Source organism: Cololabis saira, chromosome 6 (assembly GCF_033807715.1).
Source record: "Cololabis saira isolate AMF1-May2022 chromosome 6, fColSai1.1, whole genome shotgun sequence".
In the NCBI taxonomy this organism is placed as follows: domain Eukaryota; kingdom Metazoa; phylum Chordata; class Actinopteri; order Beloniformes; family Belonidae; genus Cololabis; species Cololabis saira.
The window spans coordinates 16,511,492-16,530,000 of NC_084592.1; the positions used below are offsets into that span (position 1 = coordinate 16,511,492).

The window sequence follows — 18,509 nt, forward strand, 5'->3', positions numbered from 1 at the left end:
GTATGGACGATATACCAAGTAATTCATTTTCTCTGATTCCTTCTGCAAACTCTTGACGCATTCCTGATCAATCCAGTGTCCATGGCCTCTCCCTCCTCAGCAATAACACTGAAATGTGGTTTTACATCATCTTGTTGAAAAAAATGTCCCCGGAAACCAATTCTGCCCTGAAAAGTGACAAATGTTGCACAAAAATCTTCTTTTCCCCCCTTTTCCTGACTTAATGCTTCCTTTACAGAACTGTGACCTTTGCTGAGAGCACTTAGACGAGCCGCAACCTTCACAAGGCCCGGCTGTGGTAATCACAGTCTGGACAGACCTTTTTCTTAGGTTCAGAGTACACCTTGTCCATTTTACCCTAAAAATAACAAAAAACTTCTGGAATAACAATGTGAATTGATAATTAATGCAAATCCCACTTGGGACAAAGTTGTTGCTTTTTCTTCGGTTTATTGGAATTGTGATCATCACTCCCCACCGCAGTGCTGGACGTTGGTTCCACAGTAATCTTTTGCCCGTGTGGTTGTATCAACTATTAAAGAACGATGGTTTCCCAACCGGATGTGGAGTTTAGTCCTGGACTCCCGATTCAAATGTCAAGAATCGATTCGATTCCGATTCTTAAGATTCAGAATCGATTATCAAGATTTGATTCGATCCCGATATTGATTTGGGTTAGTGTTATTAAAACTGTTTTTTGAGCTGTTGCATGAATTATATGACTATAGTTATGCAAACTATTACTACTAGTATTATATTGAGATTAAACAGCAAGTATTGGCAGCTAATGATGCTGTAAGGACCAATCAGCTCCCAGAATGCTGATAGAACTGCTTTCAGAAACATCATGTGGATCAGAATTACCAAACAGATCCAGGGAGGAAACAGAGACGGATGAAATCGGTTTTATTTTTTCCCACATTCCGTCTTTATTTGTTCCATTTTCGGTCTATTTTGGTTTTTAATTTTTGAGCATTTGGTTTTTAGCATTTTTTGCAAATGTTACCCCAAGACAGTATATAAAGTAATGAAATATAGACAATTTATGCAATTATAACTGAACACTTTAATGTTTTCATACCTTTAAACATATTTAAAGGCAAAAACATAGCACCAGTTATTCTCGTGTCCAACAAAACATTTCTTTTTTGGGGATAAACAAAAAAATAACCAAAAGTTGTAATGTAATGATGAAAAAAAAAAATACATAAATAAATTAAAAAAATAAATAAATAAATAAAAAAAAAAAAAATCGATCTTTAGAAATATGAATCGATTTTTAGGAATTAATATGAGAATCGATTTAGAATTGGGAAATCGATGTTTTCACCACAGGCCTACTCACCAGTGGGCTGCACACGGAGCTGGGTCTTCTCGCTCTGCTTGCGGGTCATGGCGAACCAGCTCCCGTCTGGGTCCTGGATCCACTCGGCCGCCTGACAGTAGAGCAGCCCCTGGTCTCCCGGCTGCAGCTTGTGAATGGTGAGTCTGTAGGCTGTGGCGCTGGTTTTATCCAGCCGCAGGTCCCCCGCCGCCATCCTCTGCCGGTACGGCCCGCCGGAGCGCAGGACGAAGTCCCTGGACAGGGTGACCAGCTCCTGGGGTTGGGCGGCCGGCTCCTCTGGAGACCGCAGATACCAGCCCACCGACAGGTGAGTGTGCTGCTCCGTGGTCCGGGACACCTCGCAGGTCAGCTGCAGCGTGTCGCCCTCCACTTTGGACAGAGTCTGCGCCGGAGCCGTTACGGTCAAGGAGTCTGCAATGACTGGAAACAGAAGAAACAAGGAGAGAATATTATCATTCAGAGAAAGGAGAAACTAAAACTGGTCATATTGACTGTATCATCCAGTCAAGACCCGAATGAACCTTGTACCTACAGAAAAAAATGAAAAATGTGGGTAAATGTCAAGCATTTTGGCTCGTTGTACCACAATAGATGGAAAAATAAGCATGCTGTAAGTGAGCTAGTGATCTGATTTAACCCCCTATCGTAAGGATTTCCCATATCTCGGCTTTTGTTCTGGAGGTGACTGCCCCCCATTTCCTCCTCCATATCACTTTCTCCCCCCCGTCACTGTGCATATTCCGGCATTTTCCCTATCTCACACTCCCAGATGCTTCCAGAGAGGCCCCTGGCGCCATCTTAGACGTATTTCATCCCATATAGTTTCCCATAAAACAAAAAAGACACTTCATTTCACAGAATCTCAAACATTTTGGGGATCTTACACGCAGAAATATGCAAACAGCAAGTTACGAGTACTGCAAAATCAGCCCAGCTCCGTCCACAACGCAACTGAGGACGGAAAAAAAAGGAAAAAGGACGGGATAACACCAGATGGCTGAGAACAGAAGAGAGGAGAGAGAGGGACAGTCAGGTGCGAGGACGGAAAAGAGACATCAGGATGTGATAATTTCACGAGGCAGCCTGGAAGCACTCAGGAAAGTGACAGAAATAAACACGTAGGACTTTTTAAATAAATCTGTTTGGTTGGAGGGGTATTTTTAGAGCCGCGCCAGGCTGCCGGCGTGCTGCGTGTTAATGCTTTTGTGTGAAAAACAGTACGAGAGAGACGGCGCTGAATCTAAGATTCCCAAGCACGATGCATTATTGAGAAGTAAAAAGGTAGGGCGGTCATGAGGTTAGGGTGTCACAGGGGACTGCACACGCCAAAAGGGAGAGAGCCACCCATCCCTTTCCTGTGCAGGCTTTATCGTGGTCACGGTCATGGAGGAGCGTTGTGAGTCCATCACTGGGTCTAGCATGCGGGACAAATCACAGATCCGCCTGACTCGGATAATTGTGAGAGGGAGCATTTGGAGAAAACCCATGCAGGCACTGGGACAGTCAGGAAAATCAGCAGTGGAAGTCCCTGGCTGTGATATGACTCAGGTTCCTGCTCGGTGTGAGGAACTAGCGCCGACCCCTGATTTAGGAAACACTTTTTTCCTTTTCCTTTTCCATCAACGGTGCAGAGGTGTCAAGTAACAAAGTACAAATACTTCGTTACTTTACTTAAGTAGAAATTTCGGTTATCTATACTTCACTGGAGTAATTATTTTTCAGACGACTTTTTACTTTTACTCCTTACATTTTCACGCAATTATCTGTACTTTTTACTCCTTACATTTTAAAAACAGTCTCGTTACTCTATTTCATTTCGGCCTTTAAAAAAAAAACTATCCAGTTAAATTGCTCCATCCGGATAGAGTTAATTTGGTTGTGGTTGTGGCACAGATGTTCTTGTCCAGTTTTGTTCTTACATCCGTTCCCTCAGATTCCTGCAACTAAACTTGGATGTACATTTCAATAAAGGTTAGGATAAATGATAACATGCCTCTGAAGTTTGACTTTTTGCACCATTACAATACTTATAGGCAACTAGTCATCATATCTTCTGTTCTCTGAAACACATGTTAATGCTCAATAGTACACATATATGCTTCTTTAATATATTTGCATTATACTAAGATACATTCATTTTCAATGGCTTTTGTCCTTAATGGCTTTTTTCCCCCTTACATTACTTTTAGTTTTATACTTTAAGTAGTTTTGAAACCAGTACTTTTATACTTTTACTTGAGTATAAAACTGAGTTGATACTTCAACAGGAGTATTTTTAAACTCTGGTATCTATACTTCTACCTGAGTAATGAATGTGAATACTTTTGACAACTCTGCAACGTTGACAATTTCCTGAGCTCTTGATGAAATCCGTGTGACAAGTTTTAGTTTTTTAAAGTGTTATAAGTCAGCCACTCTGCCCGGCCCCACACCTCACCTCAGCGGGACCTGCATTTTTCTTTAAAAGCAGAGTGGGAGCATCACGCTGCCCACTTCAGAAGAAAGAGAAAGAGAGAAAAGAAAAAAGGTAGGCAGGATGGCTGGATCTAGTCAGGGATGGGTCTGAGAGCTCACTGAACTGCACATCTTCACACGTAAGACACATTTGTTGGAGCTTTCAGTTCAGACATGCAAATATATGCTTTCAATGCAAAATGACCCCCATAAGAAATGTAATTAGCTTAACAAATCCTGCACAAGCACTTTCACAATGTGGTGACTGGGAGGACTCATTAGAGGCCAGAGAATGGATGTGTATTGTGCAGACCTTTGTTTGCAGACTGCTTTGTCAAGATGTTTGGCTATCAACGCTCTTAAGCAATTGTCATTGTAAAGAATTTAAAATCAGCACATTTACAATCCCGAGCCTCTCCTTTAGTCACTTGCTCGGAGCGCTCGCACGGAGGAGGAGAAAGCTCCACGGCGTCCTCCATGTCTGGTACGTGCAGCGATACGCAAGGACACACTCGAACCGCGCGCGTGCGTGCGTGCTAGCGTGCACGCTTCTGTGTGAAAATGCAAGTCATATTTAAAAGACGGAGAGAGAAGAGAAACGTGCCCTGCTAATGAAGCAAATGGAAGAGCAAAGACGGGGAGATCAGAGGAAATACGGAGCGGGCGGAGCGGAGGGAAGACGCCCGGCATCCGGAGTTTAACAAGGCACTTGGAAAGGAGCAGTAAAACAAAGAAACCGCGCTAAATGGAGGTAAAAAAGTCAAGTGGGTCAGATTCAAACGGCGCTTGAGTAAGACACTGCAGTCTGAGGATGGATGAAGGAAGTCCAGACGAGAACCAACTGGTTTCGGAAGTAGTTTGGATTATTTCTGAAGACATTTGCAGGGTCTGAGTGAATAAAACCAATAAAAACCATCCAGCTGATGCATTTAGGTTGATGATGCTGACTGGATATGCTGGATAATACATGTGCAACGCAGCCTTTATTTTCTTATAATGGTTTCAGAGAGTGTTTGATCTTATTTGATTGTTGCATCTCAAGAAAGAATGATTAAATTATAATAAAACAAGTCTCTGCTTGTGTCAGAAGTGGTTCTGAGCTACTGTCGAGTCGACGCTTCTGCTCTTTTGAACCAACTCGGCTGGTGGGTTCGCCGATGGCTCGTCTTTCGACCCGTCCTTCAACGCACGGCACGGTGAGGGTTTATGTTGAAATGATCTTCCCACAAAGTGTCTGCATGTCACCTCCACGGACCAAAACAGATTGTCTGCATTGAGTGAATTCTCAAAAGTACGTCCTTCAGAAAAGGCCTTTTAAAAGATCTGTCACACGTCCCGAGGCACCGTGTGCTTGGTGGCGTCTGACCAGATCTTGTGTTTTTGTATTTCTTTTCAGGATTACATCATATCGTCAGGGGAAGCGTCCATTCGACTGGGATTTTTTTTTTTTTTTTTTTTTAGTTTCGGTCTCCTCATCCTGAGCTGAGGACATAAGAAAAAGCCTGAGGTGAACACTTCAGAGTGACTTTGAAAATACCAAAACACTGCTTGTATCGGAGCTGGATGGATGAGGCTCGCACCTGCGCCGAGAAGCTGCGTCTGCAGCCATGAAAGGAGGATTTCATGTTCAAATCTGGGTCTTCATTGTCAGGAAGCCGGTTCACTTCTTATCTGCACGTTATCACCGTGACAAATTATGCTGGGAGTCTTAACTTGCACCAAAATAAGGTTAGCTCCCGAGATGAAAGGAGCACACATCTTAAAGCAATATGTTAAAAAAAATAAATTAATAAATAAAGGAGGAGATACTTTTTTTTCCGCATGACATTGAGAGAGTTTGTTCTCTCTTCTGCTTCTTAACGATTCTGTTTGACTGTCAATGAGAAGCATCTTCATAAGAGGTACCTCGGCAGAAGCGGTGCTTATGTAGGCCACAACAGAGCTGATTACTAGAAACCTGGTTAGGTTCCACTGTTATACTTTACTCATTTTAATATAAAAAGCATAAACATTGGCTTCCAATCTTGAAAGGTTTCCCTTATTTTCTTCCTTTTTCGAGTTATTCTGACACATACTTGCATCAAATGATCTCTTTTAGCACAGTCATGTTTATAAGCTGCATCTTATAGCTCGAAAAAAGTAATTAAAGTCATTGGAATACAAAAAGAAATGTTTTAATGTTTCAAAAGTGTCACATGTGAAGGAATGAGACCGAAGAGTTCTTACCTGTCTCAGCAGGTACAACTTTTTTTAACAAGATGCACAATCGTAAACGATCAGATCTATATGGAGTTGTGGCAAAGATTGATTGGCTTATTAATCCCTTGCGTCGCCGGTATTTTGCATCCCTGCATCGGTTGCAGGGATGTGGTTCTTTCAGCAAATATCAGCGTCTACGTGTCAGTTTGTAATAATCTCTAGATCCATGATCGGGATTCGTCGCTTCGTGCCAGCTGCGCCGCTTTAGCACGAATGCGTGTGTGGATACCTGGGTTTGACAACCCACCATGAGATGAGATAAGTCACATCACCTACAGTAGAGTCGCTGGCGATGCTGAGGCTGCTTCCACGGCAACCACAAGTGCCGTGCTTCCATGTTAACCTTTAGCAACCTGCACACACTTTTTCCTGGTTATAGCAGTTGCTTTAAACCATCCCAAACGCCCCCCCTGGGCCTCTTAAAACCATTCCCACCTCCTTGGCTGCTAGACACACCCACCTGACCTTGATCCCGGCTTTGGCCAGCTTTGGTACTGAAAGATGTTCCTCTCTCCTCGCTGCTTTTTAAGCTGCAGTTTGTTTCAGAAGCCTCAGAAGTCAAACTTGTTTTTATCTGAAGTTAATTGCTTGAATCCTTTTTAAATATGCTGTTTTGAAACTAACAGTTGGCGGTACATTCACACCTCTCACTTGTATTTCTCAATATCCAAAAAGCATGACTTTAATCAAATCCAGGTCTTTGTGAAGCTGCTTTTTACCAACTTTTCTCGCTCCAGTCAACAGTTGAGTGAATGACGGGATCAAATAAACACACCGTTACCACGAGCATACACCTACACCACATCCTGCCGTTGCCATAGCAACCCTCCCACATGATGCTGAGGGCCTTTGAGAAACAAGTCGGGAGTTACTATAACAACCACACCCACAAACACCGACCCAGAGCTGGAAGTTAGTCATGTCTTCTGTTGCAGCTGCACGTATGAAGGGAGAGGAGGGGGGTAAAAACAACAGCAAGCTGCCTCCTCGCGTCCCCCGGCCCACTTCTTACAACCTACTTTATTTCATCACAAGTTTGTCGGGCAGGTCTAGATGCCAACGTGAAGATATGCGGGGGAGGGCAGCGCCAATCAGACGCCGCCGGCCAATCTCAGCCCTTTTTTACCAGGGTCAGGCCGGGGATGTAAACACACCAAGATGCTCCGATAACCCTACTGACCTCAATCTGGGGGGGATTAAGAACAACATGAGATAACATTGCCGTGCACAAACACTCGTTTTGTAACATGCGAGACGGTCGTACATGTTTTACCTGCCGTGTGCTGAACTGCAGACATTACGACATCTCTCAGACATAACGCCGAGCATATCCTGCATTATAATCTGTTAAAATAACTTTGTTATCAGTAAAAGTTACAGCCCAGACACATCTGGGTCAATAACTTATCTTCTTCCTGCATATTTGCTTCTTTTTTTGGCCCAAAATAATCGAAAAGGTCATCCCGCCCTCCAGATACTATGTTAAAAATGTGAATAAGCAACATTATCGTGCTGAGTTATATTTGTTTTTTTTACTAGATTGATGATTTCTGCAGAAAATTCAGAGGATTTCATCCACTGGTGAAAACAGAACCTGACAAAAATGCTGCTTGAACTTCATAAACGATCTACTGGATCTACTCATCCTCTTCGAAAAGTTGTTTCTGAAATGTTTCAAATATATTTCTTGAATTGAGTGACACGTGAGCGGTCATGAAGTAGTGAGGAACAGACTGATGCAGCTCCATCACTTCATGGGATTTGCTTAAGTTGACGTGCCAGATGGTTTGTTACACGCAACCGTCTGGGAAATTGTAGTTAGAAATTGGAAAAGGGATGTCACCTTCCAAAACGGTGATTGGATAAGGATATCCGTCGGTGTCTGTCTCCGATGAGCATCATCAGATCAGACCAACCAAGTGAAACCAGGAGGTTAAGAAAAGAAAATTGTTTTGGAAGTTTGTCAGAAGAGTAAAAGCTTTGCTTTCTGTTGCGACTCGCGCCGCAGCAGCTGGCTCTGTTGCAGCTCGGTTCTTCTGGATCCAGCTCCGATTCCCCCGGGGCGGCAGAACCAACGGACGCAGAGGGAACTTCCCCTGGACGATTAGGAAAGACGAGCAACCAATCCAGCCCATCAGATCAGCAAAATCAGCAAAAAGACCCGGAGAGGAGTGGCAGCACCGCAGGAGGAATCCTGCTGACCCGAGGTTCATTTATGGCACTTTTCCACTAGTACCGGCTTGACTCAACTCAGCCTGGTTTCTTTTCCATAAAAATTCAGCACCTGGAGCAGAAGTTGGAGGTTGGAGCGAAGCTGCTGTGACGTATTTGAGTGTGTGATCTAAACGAAGAAGACAACAACACTAAAGATGTAGTTGCTGGGGGTGTGGCTTGTGTTCGATATTAAGTTAAAAAATGAGAGTGAGAGAAGATTCAAGCGGCTACGCTTTTTATTTTATTTTAGTTCGTCTCGGCGCTGCTGAAAAGTCTTTTGGTAGCCGCTAGCAGCTACTCTTAACCTCTGCTCTCCGTGCTGTACAGTCTCTTGCCAAGAACCACTTAATTTATCACTCCTTGCAATTTATAGTATGTTTTTTTGTTTTGTTTTCATCTTTGTTTTTTTGTCTTTGCTTGTTACTTGTCCAATATATCCATTCTTTTTCAATGTTTGAACCCAAATTATTAGTTTTGTTTTGTATAAAACCTCCTGAGTCGAGGTTCATAAAAGGGTGGGCATAATAAGCCTTGGCTTCAGCCTATACCTTTTCGGTGCTATTTAATATACTGGACCTTTTTTTTATGTTGTATCCAAATGGACCGAAATAAAAAATTCAAAAAAAAAAAAGTTACAGAGCTCCTGGTAGATCTGGTCGTTCCTTATCACCCGTCTAGATCCCTTTTTAATTCTCTCCTCATCCACCAGGTTTATGAACATCTGCACCTCAGAGTTGGATCATGAAACAGACTTTTGCGTTGCCATTGCCGCCATTAGAAGCCGCCGCCAAGAGTCGCTCTTTCGCTGATGTCACATCCTGACTCAGACGTCTGACTCCAACCCTTGGACCAATCGGTAGCCTGTAGTGTGATGACGTCAGATACAGCCGACTCAGCCGCTTAGAACCTCGGCAGAGAAGTTACAGAAAAAGTATCTACTCGGCAAGTTAGACCCATAGAGGGAAAGAACCAAACCGAGTGGAGTTGAGCCGAGTCAGGCTGAGTAGGTACTAGTGGAAAAGTGTCATATATTTTCCTGCAGTCGTTTTGAATGGTGATGCAGAATGACTCGTGGCATACCGCCCGCCTCCACCCCGTCATGTTCCGTACCGGTGGAAATGGTTGGGGTAGCGGTACCAGAACCATTTCACATTTGCCAAAGTGGATGGGTTTGGCGGTTCAGGCGAGATCTTCTGGATTGTTGTTTTAAGTGTTACTGACTACTTTTAGCACTTTAACCCACCAGAAGCTGGTAGCGTGTGAGTTTCGCCTCAATGAAACACACAAATGGATAAGAGGTCAGCTGGAGACTCGAGTCATGTATTTTGGGGATCTTGGAAAAACCCAACAAACACAATGAGATTCGTGCAAATAAGACAAATTCAGCGTGAGGAAATGAGGAAAACCGCAGATATTAAGTCGTCTAAATGAGCATACTGGCAGCTGAGTTACTTTGGAAATGTCTCCCGTTCAGAGACGGAGGCTCTCATGAGCGTTTGGGGTGAAGCTTGCTCGTGGTATTTAGGTATCTGACTGACACAGATGCTGTCAAGTATTTAAAACTACTCTCCTCCAGCTCGGTGCCATCTTTAACCTTTACTTTCACCTCCCTCCGTTCCTGATCTCCTCTTACTTTCTCATCCCCTCTGAAGTGACTGATGCTTGTCATCCCTCCAGCCGGCCTTTTAAGTCCAGTCTCACGGGGGATGGAAGTGTGAGGGACATGAGGATTTTGCAAATATGACACCGGGGGAGATGGGAGACGAAGGGACGGCCGTTTTTCCTGAAGACTGATCAGCCATCGCAGCTTACGCTCCGCATGCGGGCAAATTCATTAGCGAGGCCGTCTGCAAAATCTTGTCCAGATTACTGGAAAAAAAATAAAGAATATGCTTGGACGTGACATTTGGAGACGTTAATCCCAGGAGAGACGGCGTCTGAAGGAAAACAGCGATCCGAGTATGGGCAGAGACGTGCTCGTACTCTAGAGCCCTCGAAACATCTCGAAACAACCGACAAGCACTGCAGATGTTCGGCCACAGCTGAAGTGGTTTCCGCCTTTTAGTGGGTAATGGTCTTGAGTGTCTGCGGGCGTGTGTGTGTGTGTGTGTGTGTGTGTGTGTGTGTGTGCGCATTGCTGCAAAGCAAACGGCCATTTGGCAAAGCCAGCGGGGTAATTATTGTTAATTACTCTGTGAAACGGAGAGCACTGCTGAGAAGACAGGGAGCGAGTGGGTGATCCTCGGCTCCACTTCACGCTCATCACCGAGCAGACGTCACGTACCGACCCGGAGACGCCCTGCGCCAGGAAGCTGATACGGAGCAAAAGACACCTGACCTCCGCAATCTTATCATCCAGCATCCTCCCATCCGTTGTTGTCCTCCGTAATTCGCTGGCAGAGATGCTCATGAGCCGTCAGGAGTGAACTGCCTCTTGATTTCAAGGCTGCGAGGATGTTTCCCCAACTCCTAAAACAAATGTCAGCCAACACTCAAAGCGAAATTTCTCAGGAGACCAGGAAATCAAGCAGGTTCAAACAACGGAGATCAAATGAAGCGAGCTCCGCTGAACTGAGGCCTGCCCCCCCCTCAAGAGCATCTCCTCATAACAGGGGCAGGATATGCAGTGACACAATAAAATAAAGGAGAAATTGAGGCTACTGAGCGAGAGCTGTGATAACGCTTCATATCACAGAAAAAAGAGGTCTGAGCAGGGAAAAAAGGACAAGAATCGACGGCTGCCGTTTGGGATCCGTCCACAGCAAGGGGTGCATCCATAATGCAACATCCGCATATGATCAGAGAGGCCCCGCGCCTAATTTAATCTAAGATACAGAATGACTGCCCCCTTCCTTTTTATGTGCTTCTGCATGGTTATGTGTACCACAGGCATAACAGATCACGTGCATTGTACAGACCCAGGGAACCATTATGCATAAAAAGGGGGAGACAAAATGCTTCTTATTTCAAGCAAGCAACCGCCACTTTGACTGTTAAAATGGCTACTTACGCCGGCATATTTTATCAGCGGCAGCCGAGCAGCAGTTTCATGGTCGGAGGCTGATCCAAAGTAGAAGGGCCTTAAAGAGCGATGTCACTGGCGGCTCAGTTTTGGCTAAATGAAAAGAAATCCATCAGATTGTCGACGTCTCTCCAAAAATGCTAATGAAGTTATAATGGTTTTGCTAAATTTGGACTCTCCGTTGAATGTGCTGATGGCCATTTTTTTTTTTGAATCCCTTTTAAAGGCTCTGCTGTCTGCCATGTGACAGTTGTGGCCGACAAGCTTGCCGTTCAGTCTTTTCCTGAGCCGAGGCCCACGTTGCACTTCAGAAGACAGAAATGAAATGAGTTTTTTTTCTTTTTTTCCCAAATTCTATCAAACCCTGATTACAAACTGAACTTGACGTGTCGATAGGGCTGTGAAGTTGATCGAATTTTAATTGTGATTCAATTCATTTTGGATTAAACGATCAGAAAAAACAACATAGTTGTGAAAATAAAATAGAAAAACAATTATGATGCCACATATTCTGCCTTGTGTGCACACTTCAGACATGAACTCCGCCCGGTCATGGGTGAATGAGTCCTTCATCCTTTTTGTGTGCAACATAAATTAAAATTGATTTTATTTAAAAGCCCCTATATTATGCGTTTCCTGACTTTCAGAGGTTCAAAACTGAGATTAACGGTAATAGACTCAGTTTTCAGGCCATTTGGCTGTCGTTTTTTTAGACGTGGAAGACTGATTAAAGCAACACATAAAGGTTTTAAAAGAGAAGGCATGCAAGGAACTCTCACAGAATCAGAATCTACATTTGCAGGTTTGGCTCTGCATGTTTCCCTATGCATGCATCCTCATGCATGGGGAAACATGCATGTTTCCCTATGCATGCATCCTCATGCATGGGGAAACATGCATGTTTCCGCATGTATTGGTTTAGGAAGATGACCAACGACAGCACCCTCTGCTCCCTGCTCAGGCGCAGGGAGCAGAGGGCGGGGAAGGCCAGACACGGAGCCGACACCAGCACAAGGAAAAGAGAAGATTTAGATTGCACGATCTAACAGAGGGTTTCTTAACCCTGGTACTCAGGGTTATGCAGGACAAACATGCAGGACAGTGAGCCCCGGGGACCGAGTTTTGAGTCAAGATCAAAGTAAAACGACTTTGCTGTGGCGCCTGATCAATATGAAGCGGAGTCAATATTGCATAATGTGGTACTTTTAAGTATTATCTAGTTCACGTTGGCATTTCTGGCCAAAAAACCTTTAAGTGATTAACAACAGTTGCTGGCCATATGTCATAGCCAGCAAATATTGGGCTGAATCCTTTTTCATTTAGTCCCAAATGTAAGTTTACTCCGGAAGTTTCGACATTTTCATGATGGATCAATGCCTCAAAGGTCGGTGGATAGTGTTTCTAAATAATTGGGCGTTCAATGATGATTAATACAATTATGAGTGAGCAGCCCTACGAGTGGAGCAGCATTGCTGAACAATAATGCTATCAAGATAGCAAGTAGCTCCTTTTGAGGCTGCTGAGCCGGCAGCAAAGCAGCACCCTGACGGGTTGAATAATCCAAAGCAGTTTCCAAACAGTCATTTATATTCACCTGGCTGCTACACACAGGCTGCTTTCAAACCTGCACACTAAAATAACATGTACTGATTTTGCCACACTGTAGTATGTAGTATGTAGTATGCAGTATGCAGTATGTAGTATGTAGTATGCGAAAGACAGCACAATTTAATGCATGTAAACATCACCTGGATGGTTTGCCACGTCCAGGTAGAATTGTACTAGATCCCATTAAGTAATACATACTTAATATTATGTTGTGTACAGTAAAGCTGATTAAGCTGCTTTAAAAACGGCCACAGATATAAATGACATCACAGGAAATAATTTAATCCCCTTTAAATATGTTAAAAATTACAGCTATCCAGCTAATTAACCCTGCAACACTTGAATAATGCATAGCAAAGTAGTGTTTATAATAATACTGTATTATGATGCTCTATGGGATATCAGACAGTGGTTTATTAAAAGGCTCTGCTCTCCTATCTTTGGTTTTGGAGAGATTATCACAAAAGCTCTGAAAACCCTCAAATGCTGCATATTATTCTCACAAGAGTTTGATGTTGGCAGCTCGAAATGAAAAAAAAAACAACCTTTTTTATTAACCTACAAAACTCTAAACACCAGTGTTTCCAGTGATTTTCTGGAAATTAAATCCAATTTCCAGGTTAGTTTTTGGGTTAATAGCGCTTATAGTAGCATTTTGGTGGTAGATGTGTTCGTAATGACTTCAGACACCTTTAATGAGATTTGGGGTTTCATTGATCTGTCGAGGATTTAAAAAAAAAAAACGCAGCAAATCAGACAAGACTCCCCACGTTTGAGGTTGTTAATATAAATTCATAATCACTAGAAAATGCATTTTTCATCAGACGGGTTGCTTTCATGCAAGTAAATTAGAAATCAAATATTTAAACTTTCATAGGGTTTAAATGTCAGCGTCTGAATACATTGGTTTCATTCATGTCTGTCGGTCAGCAAACGGACCTGCAGAGCACGGCTCCCCAAACTGGCCCGACGGGCCCCCAACTCTCAAACTGGGGCTGCATGTTGCATGAAATGAAACGTTACATGAAACAGCTATAATTCAGCATCTCAGAACTACGGAAGACTATTAGGGCCATGCATGCAGGAGAAAAAAATATTTGAGAGGGGAAGATTTTTTTTTATTGTGAAATGTCGAGATTAATGTTGAAATACAATTTCAAGAATAAAGTCAGAATTTCGTGAATAAAGTCGAAATGTCTCCTCTGGCCCATCAAATCCAGTTAGAAGAGCGACAGCTATGCAGCAGCAACCGTAACTAACTAACTTACATCCTTGGAGTGTTACGTTAAGGGTACGTTTCTGAAGTTATGCAACTGCATATGTGTGATATGTGTTTCAAATAAATATCGTCATCAAATTTTGACATTTTTTCCTCAACATTTCAACTTTTTTCTCGAAATTGTACTTCATCATTAATCTCGACATTTCGACTTTTTTCTCATCTTTTGCATAATGAAAAAAAATCTTCCTCCTCTAAAATATTATTTCTATTTTTCTCCTTCCTGGTCCTAATACTCTTCCGTACAGAACAAATACCAAATACCAATAATTCAGGGTCACAGTGTGCACCCTGAACAGGTTGCCACATACTGAGATTAATAACCACGCACGCGACGGCCGGTTTAGAGACAGCAATAAGCCCCGGCTGACGGGACTCTGACAGCTCGGCCTTTTTGGCTCGGCTCCGTCTTCACAGCGTCACACCAGCATCCTCTGCAACCAATAACCTCCTCAGTCTCCCAGTCGTGAGCGAGAGCCGGAGATATTTCAAACTCCTCCCCCCACCTCCACCTGGACCGGATGACACAACCGTGTAGAGTAAGATTTCACAAAAACAAACTAAAAAGCACGCTCGCGTGTAAATTAGCCCTTTGAGAAACTGATCTAACTGCTCAAAGAGGCGTTTACACCGTCTTATCACATCACGCCGAATCCACACTTGTGAAAATGGGATGAGGGGTTAAACAGGAGGAGGGGGAGGGGCTACGAGAAATCTCACAGATGCCTTTATGAGATTTTCAGCGTGGAGCTGTGAGGTCTCCTGCCGGGGGAACGTCACTCTCAGTGGGTGAGTGTTTGTGTGTGTATGTTTGTCCTGTGCTCAAACACAAAAAGGGTCACCGAAAGAAAACAGGCCTTCTCCATTTAATAAAAAGGGTCTGATGCCTCCGTCGTCCGTCTCACTCACGTTCGGGTCCCATCCCTCCATCATTCCTCCAGCTACGCCCTCCTCCGTCTCGTCGGAGTTGTTTGTCAGCTTCTAATTATCACTTGTTCTGTTTTTATCATCTCTCTCTCCGAGCTGGTCTTCTGCGAGATGGTGTCAGAACGCAGGAAGGTTTTTTTTTATTAAATAACAATTCCTCTTTGCCAGCTAGTACTCTATATATCAGCGAGACAATGGCCCTGATGCTGCGTTTTATACTGTCTGCTAGCTGTCATAACTGTATTGAATGGACTAAGAGCTTTTTCTGTGTGCAAGAGAGAGAGAGAGGGATGCATCCAGGATTGTTTGGCTATTGTCTGACTCCAAATGTGCAGCAGAAGAGAAGGCATGCTGAACCCGGCTAGCCTCTCTTCTCTTTACTCGCCAGAGGAAGCCGCTGCTCTCTGACTTGCACAGATGAGTATCAGCGACGGTGCTACTCCCCAAACCGTCCCTCCGGAGCTATAATTCACCTGCACGGAGTCACGCGGTCCTGAGGGATGCGCCGCTTACGCGCTTCACCTCCGCAGCAACACAGCAGGTTGATAGCAGAGCTCATGGGCACGAGAGGCTTCTGGACCGGTGAAAAGCATGAATCAAAACATTCGGAGCATCTTGCTGTGATACGTCTTGTTTTGGAGGTGTTTTATCTTAATAAAGCTGTATTCTGTACAGTCTGAAATACAACCTGCTAAGCCTGCGCACCGACCAGCAGACACTCAGGCCTCGGCTTTCATTTGGGTTATTTGTAGGGCTGGGGATCGATTCAAATGTCAAGAATCGATTCGATTACGATTCTTAAGATTCAGAATCGATTATCAAGATTTGATTCGATCCGATTCCGATATTGATTTGGGTTAGTGTTATTAAAACTGTTTTTTGAGTTGTTGCATGAATTATGACTGTAGTTATGCAAAATATGAATACTAGTATTATATTGAGATTAAACAGCAAGTATTGCAGCTAATGATGCTGTAAGGACCAATCAGCTCCCAGAATGCTGATAGAACTGCTTTCAGAAACATCGTGGGTCAGAATTATCAAACAGATCCAGGGAAGAAACAGACGGATGAAATACGTTTAAATTTTTCCCACATTCCGTTTTTATTTGTTCCATTTTCGGTCTATTTTGGTTTTTAATTTTTGAGAATTTGGTTTTTAGCATCTTTTGCAAATGTAACCCCAAGACAGTATATAAAGTAATGAAATATAGACAATTTATGCAATTATAACTGAAAACTTTAATGTTTTCATACCTTTAAACATATTTAAAGGCAAAAACATGGCACCAGTTATTCTCGTGTCCAACAAAACATTACTTTTTGGGGGATAAACAAAAAAATAACCAAAAGTTGTAATGTAATGATGAAAAAAAAAATACATAAATAAATAAATGAAAGAAAATTAACCCCCCCCCCCAAAAAAAATAAAAAATAAAAAAAAATTGATCTTTAGACATATGAATCGATTTTTAGGAATGAATATGAGAATCGATTTAGAATTGGGAAATCGTTTTTTTCAACACAGGCCTAGTTATTTGAGTGGTTTCTGACAGCAGAGCGTACAGGACTTCCCCCCCAGAGGTGTCGTCTCCATGAGCATCGGGGGTCAGAGTAGTGTTGGTGACACAAACAACACAAGCCGCAGGCAGGAACCGTTACTCTCCAGGATATACGGCGCCGGTGACATTAGATAACAGAGCAATGCACCGTCAAAGTGGCCAAAATCTGTAGTCTGAGAGACTCTGAGTCCTAGTTTGACTTGAGCTTCGCCGAGATTGACACTTCCCAGACGTGTGATGCAGCGAGCGCTGCTTCAGTCTCGGGGTCCAGTTGAGTTACGGGGTTTTCCCTCAAGCTTCTGTCCAGGTACGAGCCACTCCAGACATAAATGCTGACCACAGTCCAGACTCGATTTATTTACCTCTACACAAGACTGCAGAGCGAAACTAGAAACTTTAGTGCCTCAACACGGCAAGAGAAGACAATTTCAACTAAAGTAGGAAGGGAAAGTGGGGGATGTTTTCCAACGGACTAAAATGGAGCGTTTAGTTAAATCCCTCGAACGTCCAGTGCAAAGTTATAATACTTTAGAATTTGTTTTTAATAGTTTGAATTATTATTTCCATTTAGAGTTTGTTTAACAAGAGCATCAGTAGTTTTAATTTGGAAAAATGGATTAAATTTAGTTTAAAGGAGCCGTCTGTAAGAAATGGCCAAAACTGGTAGTGCAGTCACTTTCAAAATATTGTTGAGCGGCGTGTTCCCTCCCCCTCCTCCCCCCGACCAGAGGTTGCCAGGTCGGCTGCAGAATGCAGCAGGAACGTAGGCTGCCATGGCTGCGATAATTAGAGCCGAGCTGGCAACCCGGATGCCGAAACACTACTGACTTGGTGATTGGGAGATAGGTGGAGGGTGGAGCTTCAGAAACAATACTGACTTGGTGATTGGGAGATAGGTGGAGGGTGGAGCTTCAGAAACAATACTGACTTGGTGATTGGGAGATAGGTGGAGGGTGGAGCTTCAGAAACAATACTGACTTGGTGATTGGGAGATAGGTGGAGGGTGGAGCTTCAGAAACAATACTGACTTGGTGATTGGGAGATAGGTGGAGGGTGGAGCTTCAGGCCAAAACAAAAAATGACAACATAAACATCAGTTGAGGGCTGCAACTCCTCTTTTTAAACTGGAATATCCTGGCTTGAGTGCTGTTGTCAGTGACATAAGTATTTGAAATGAACATGATTTTTAAATGTCTGTTGACATATCGGGGTCATTTTATGATTCGTTTTATTATTGCCCTTACATACAGCTCCTTTAAGTTAGTCTTTGTTTTAGTTTTTGAGGTATTGACTTCCAGATGTTGACAAAAAATAAATAAAAACTGGGATAAAAAGAATCCCATCAACAACGCCGTGGAGTAAAAACTATCTTTATTCTTCCCTTCGAGTAATTAGAATTAAAAAGGAAAGATACAATTAGTATCTTTTCTTACTAATTAGTACAAAAACAGTCCAAAATGTAAAAAACAAGGCAAGAAACAAAAATGAAAACAAAGAAATTCTATTCCGTTGTTTATTTTTAATTAGTTTTATTTGACAGGTATCTTGAGTTTTTATTTTTACTTCTTTTAACAGGCTCCTCCTTTCAGCTGTTAGTTTTATCTTTTTTTTTTATCGTTTTTTTTTTTTTTTTACTATAGTAACTCTGGACTTTCTTTAAAATCGGTTGGAGACAGTAATAAAGTCTAAAAAAAAAAAAAAAAACTGCATGTATGTGATCCATCATGCACTTTATGCAACTCTTCTTCTGACAAAACAATGTTTAAATGAAATGAAATAAATAATAATAAAAAAATGACATCAATCTGGTAGACACAACCCAAATGCTTCGTCTCACATC

General features: G+C 42.8%; 1 protein-coding gene across 1 annotated transcript in view; it reads right to left on the minus strand.

Annotated features, from left to right (window-relative positions):
- igsf3 (immunoglobulin superfamily, member 3) overlaps positions 1-18,509 on the minus strand; it is a 118,855-nt gene that overhangs the window by 57,498 nt on the left and 42,848 nt on the right. The window contains exon 3 of the mRNA XM_061723388.1: positions 1,346-1,765. Coding sequence (XP_061579372.1) covers positions 1,346-1,765 — 420 coding nt within the window. The remainder of the gene's footprint in view (positions 1-1,345; positions 1,766-18,509) is intronic.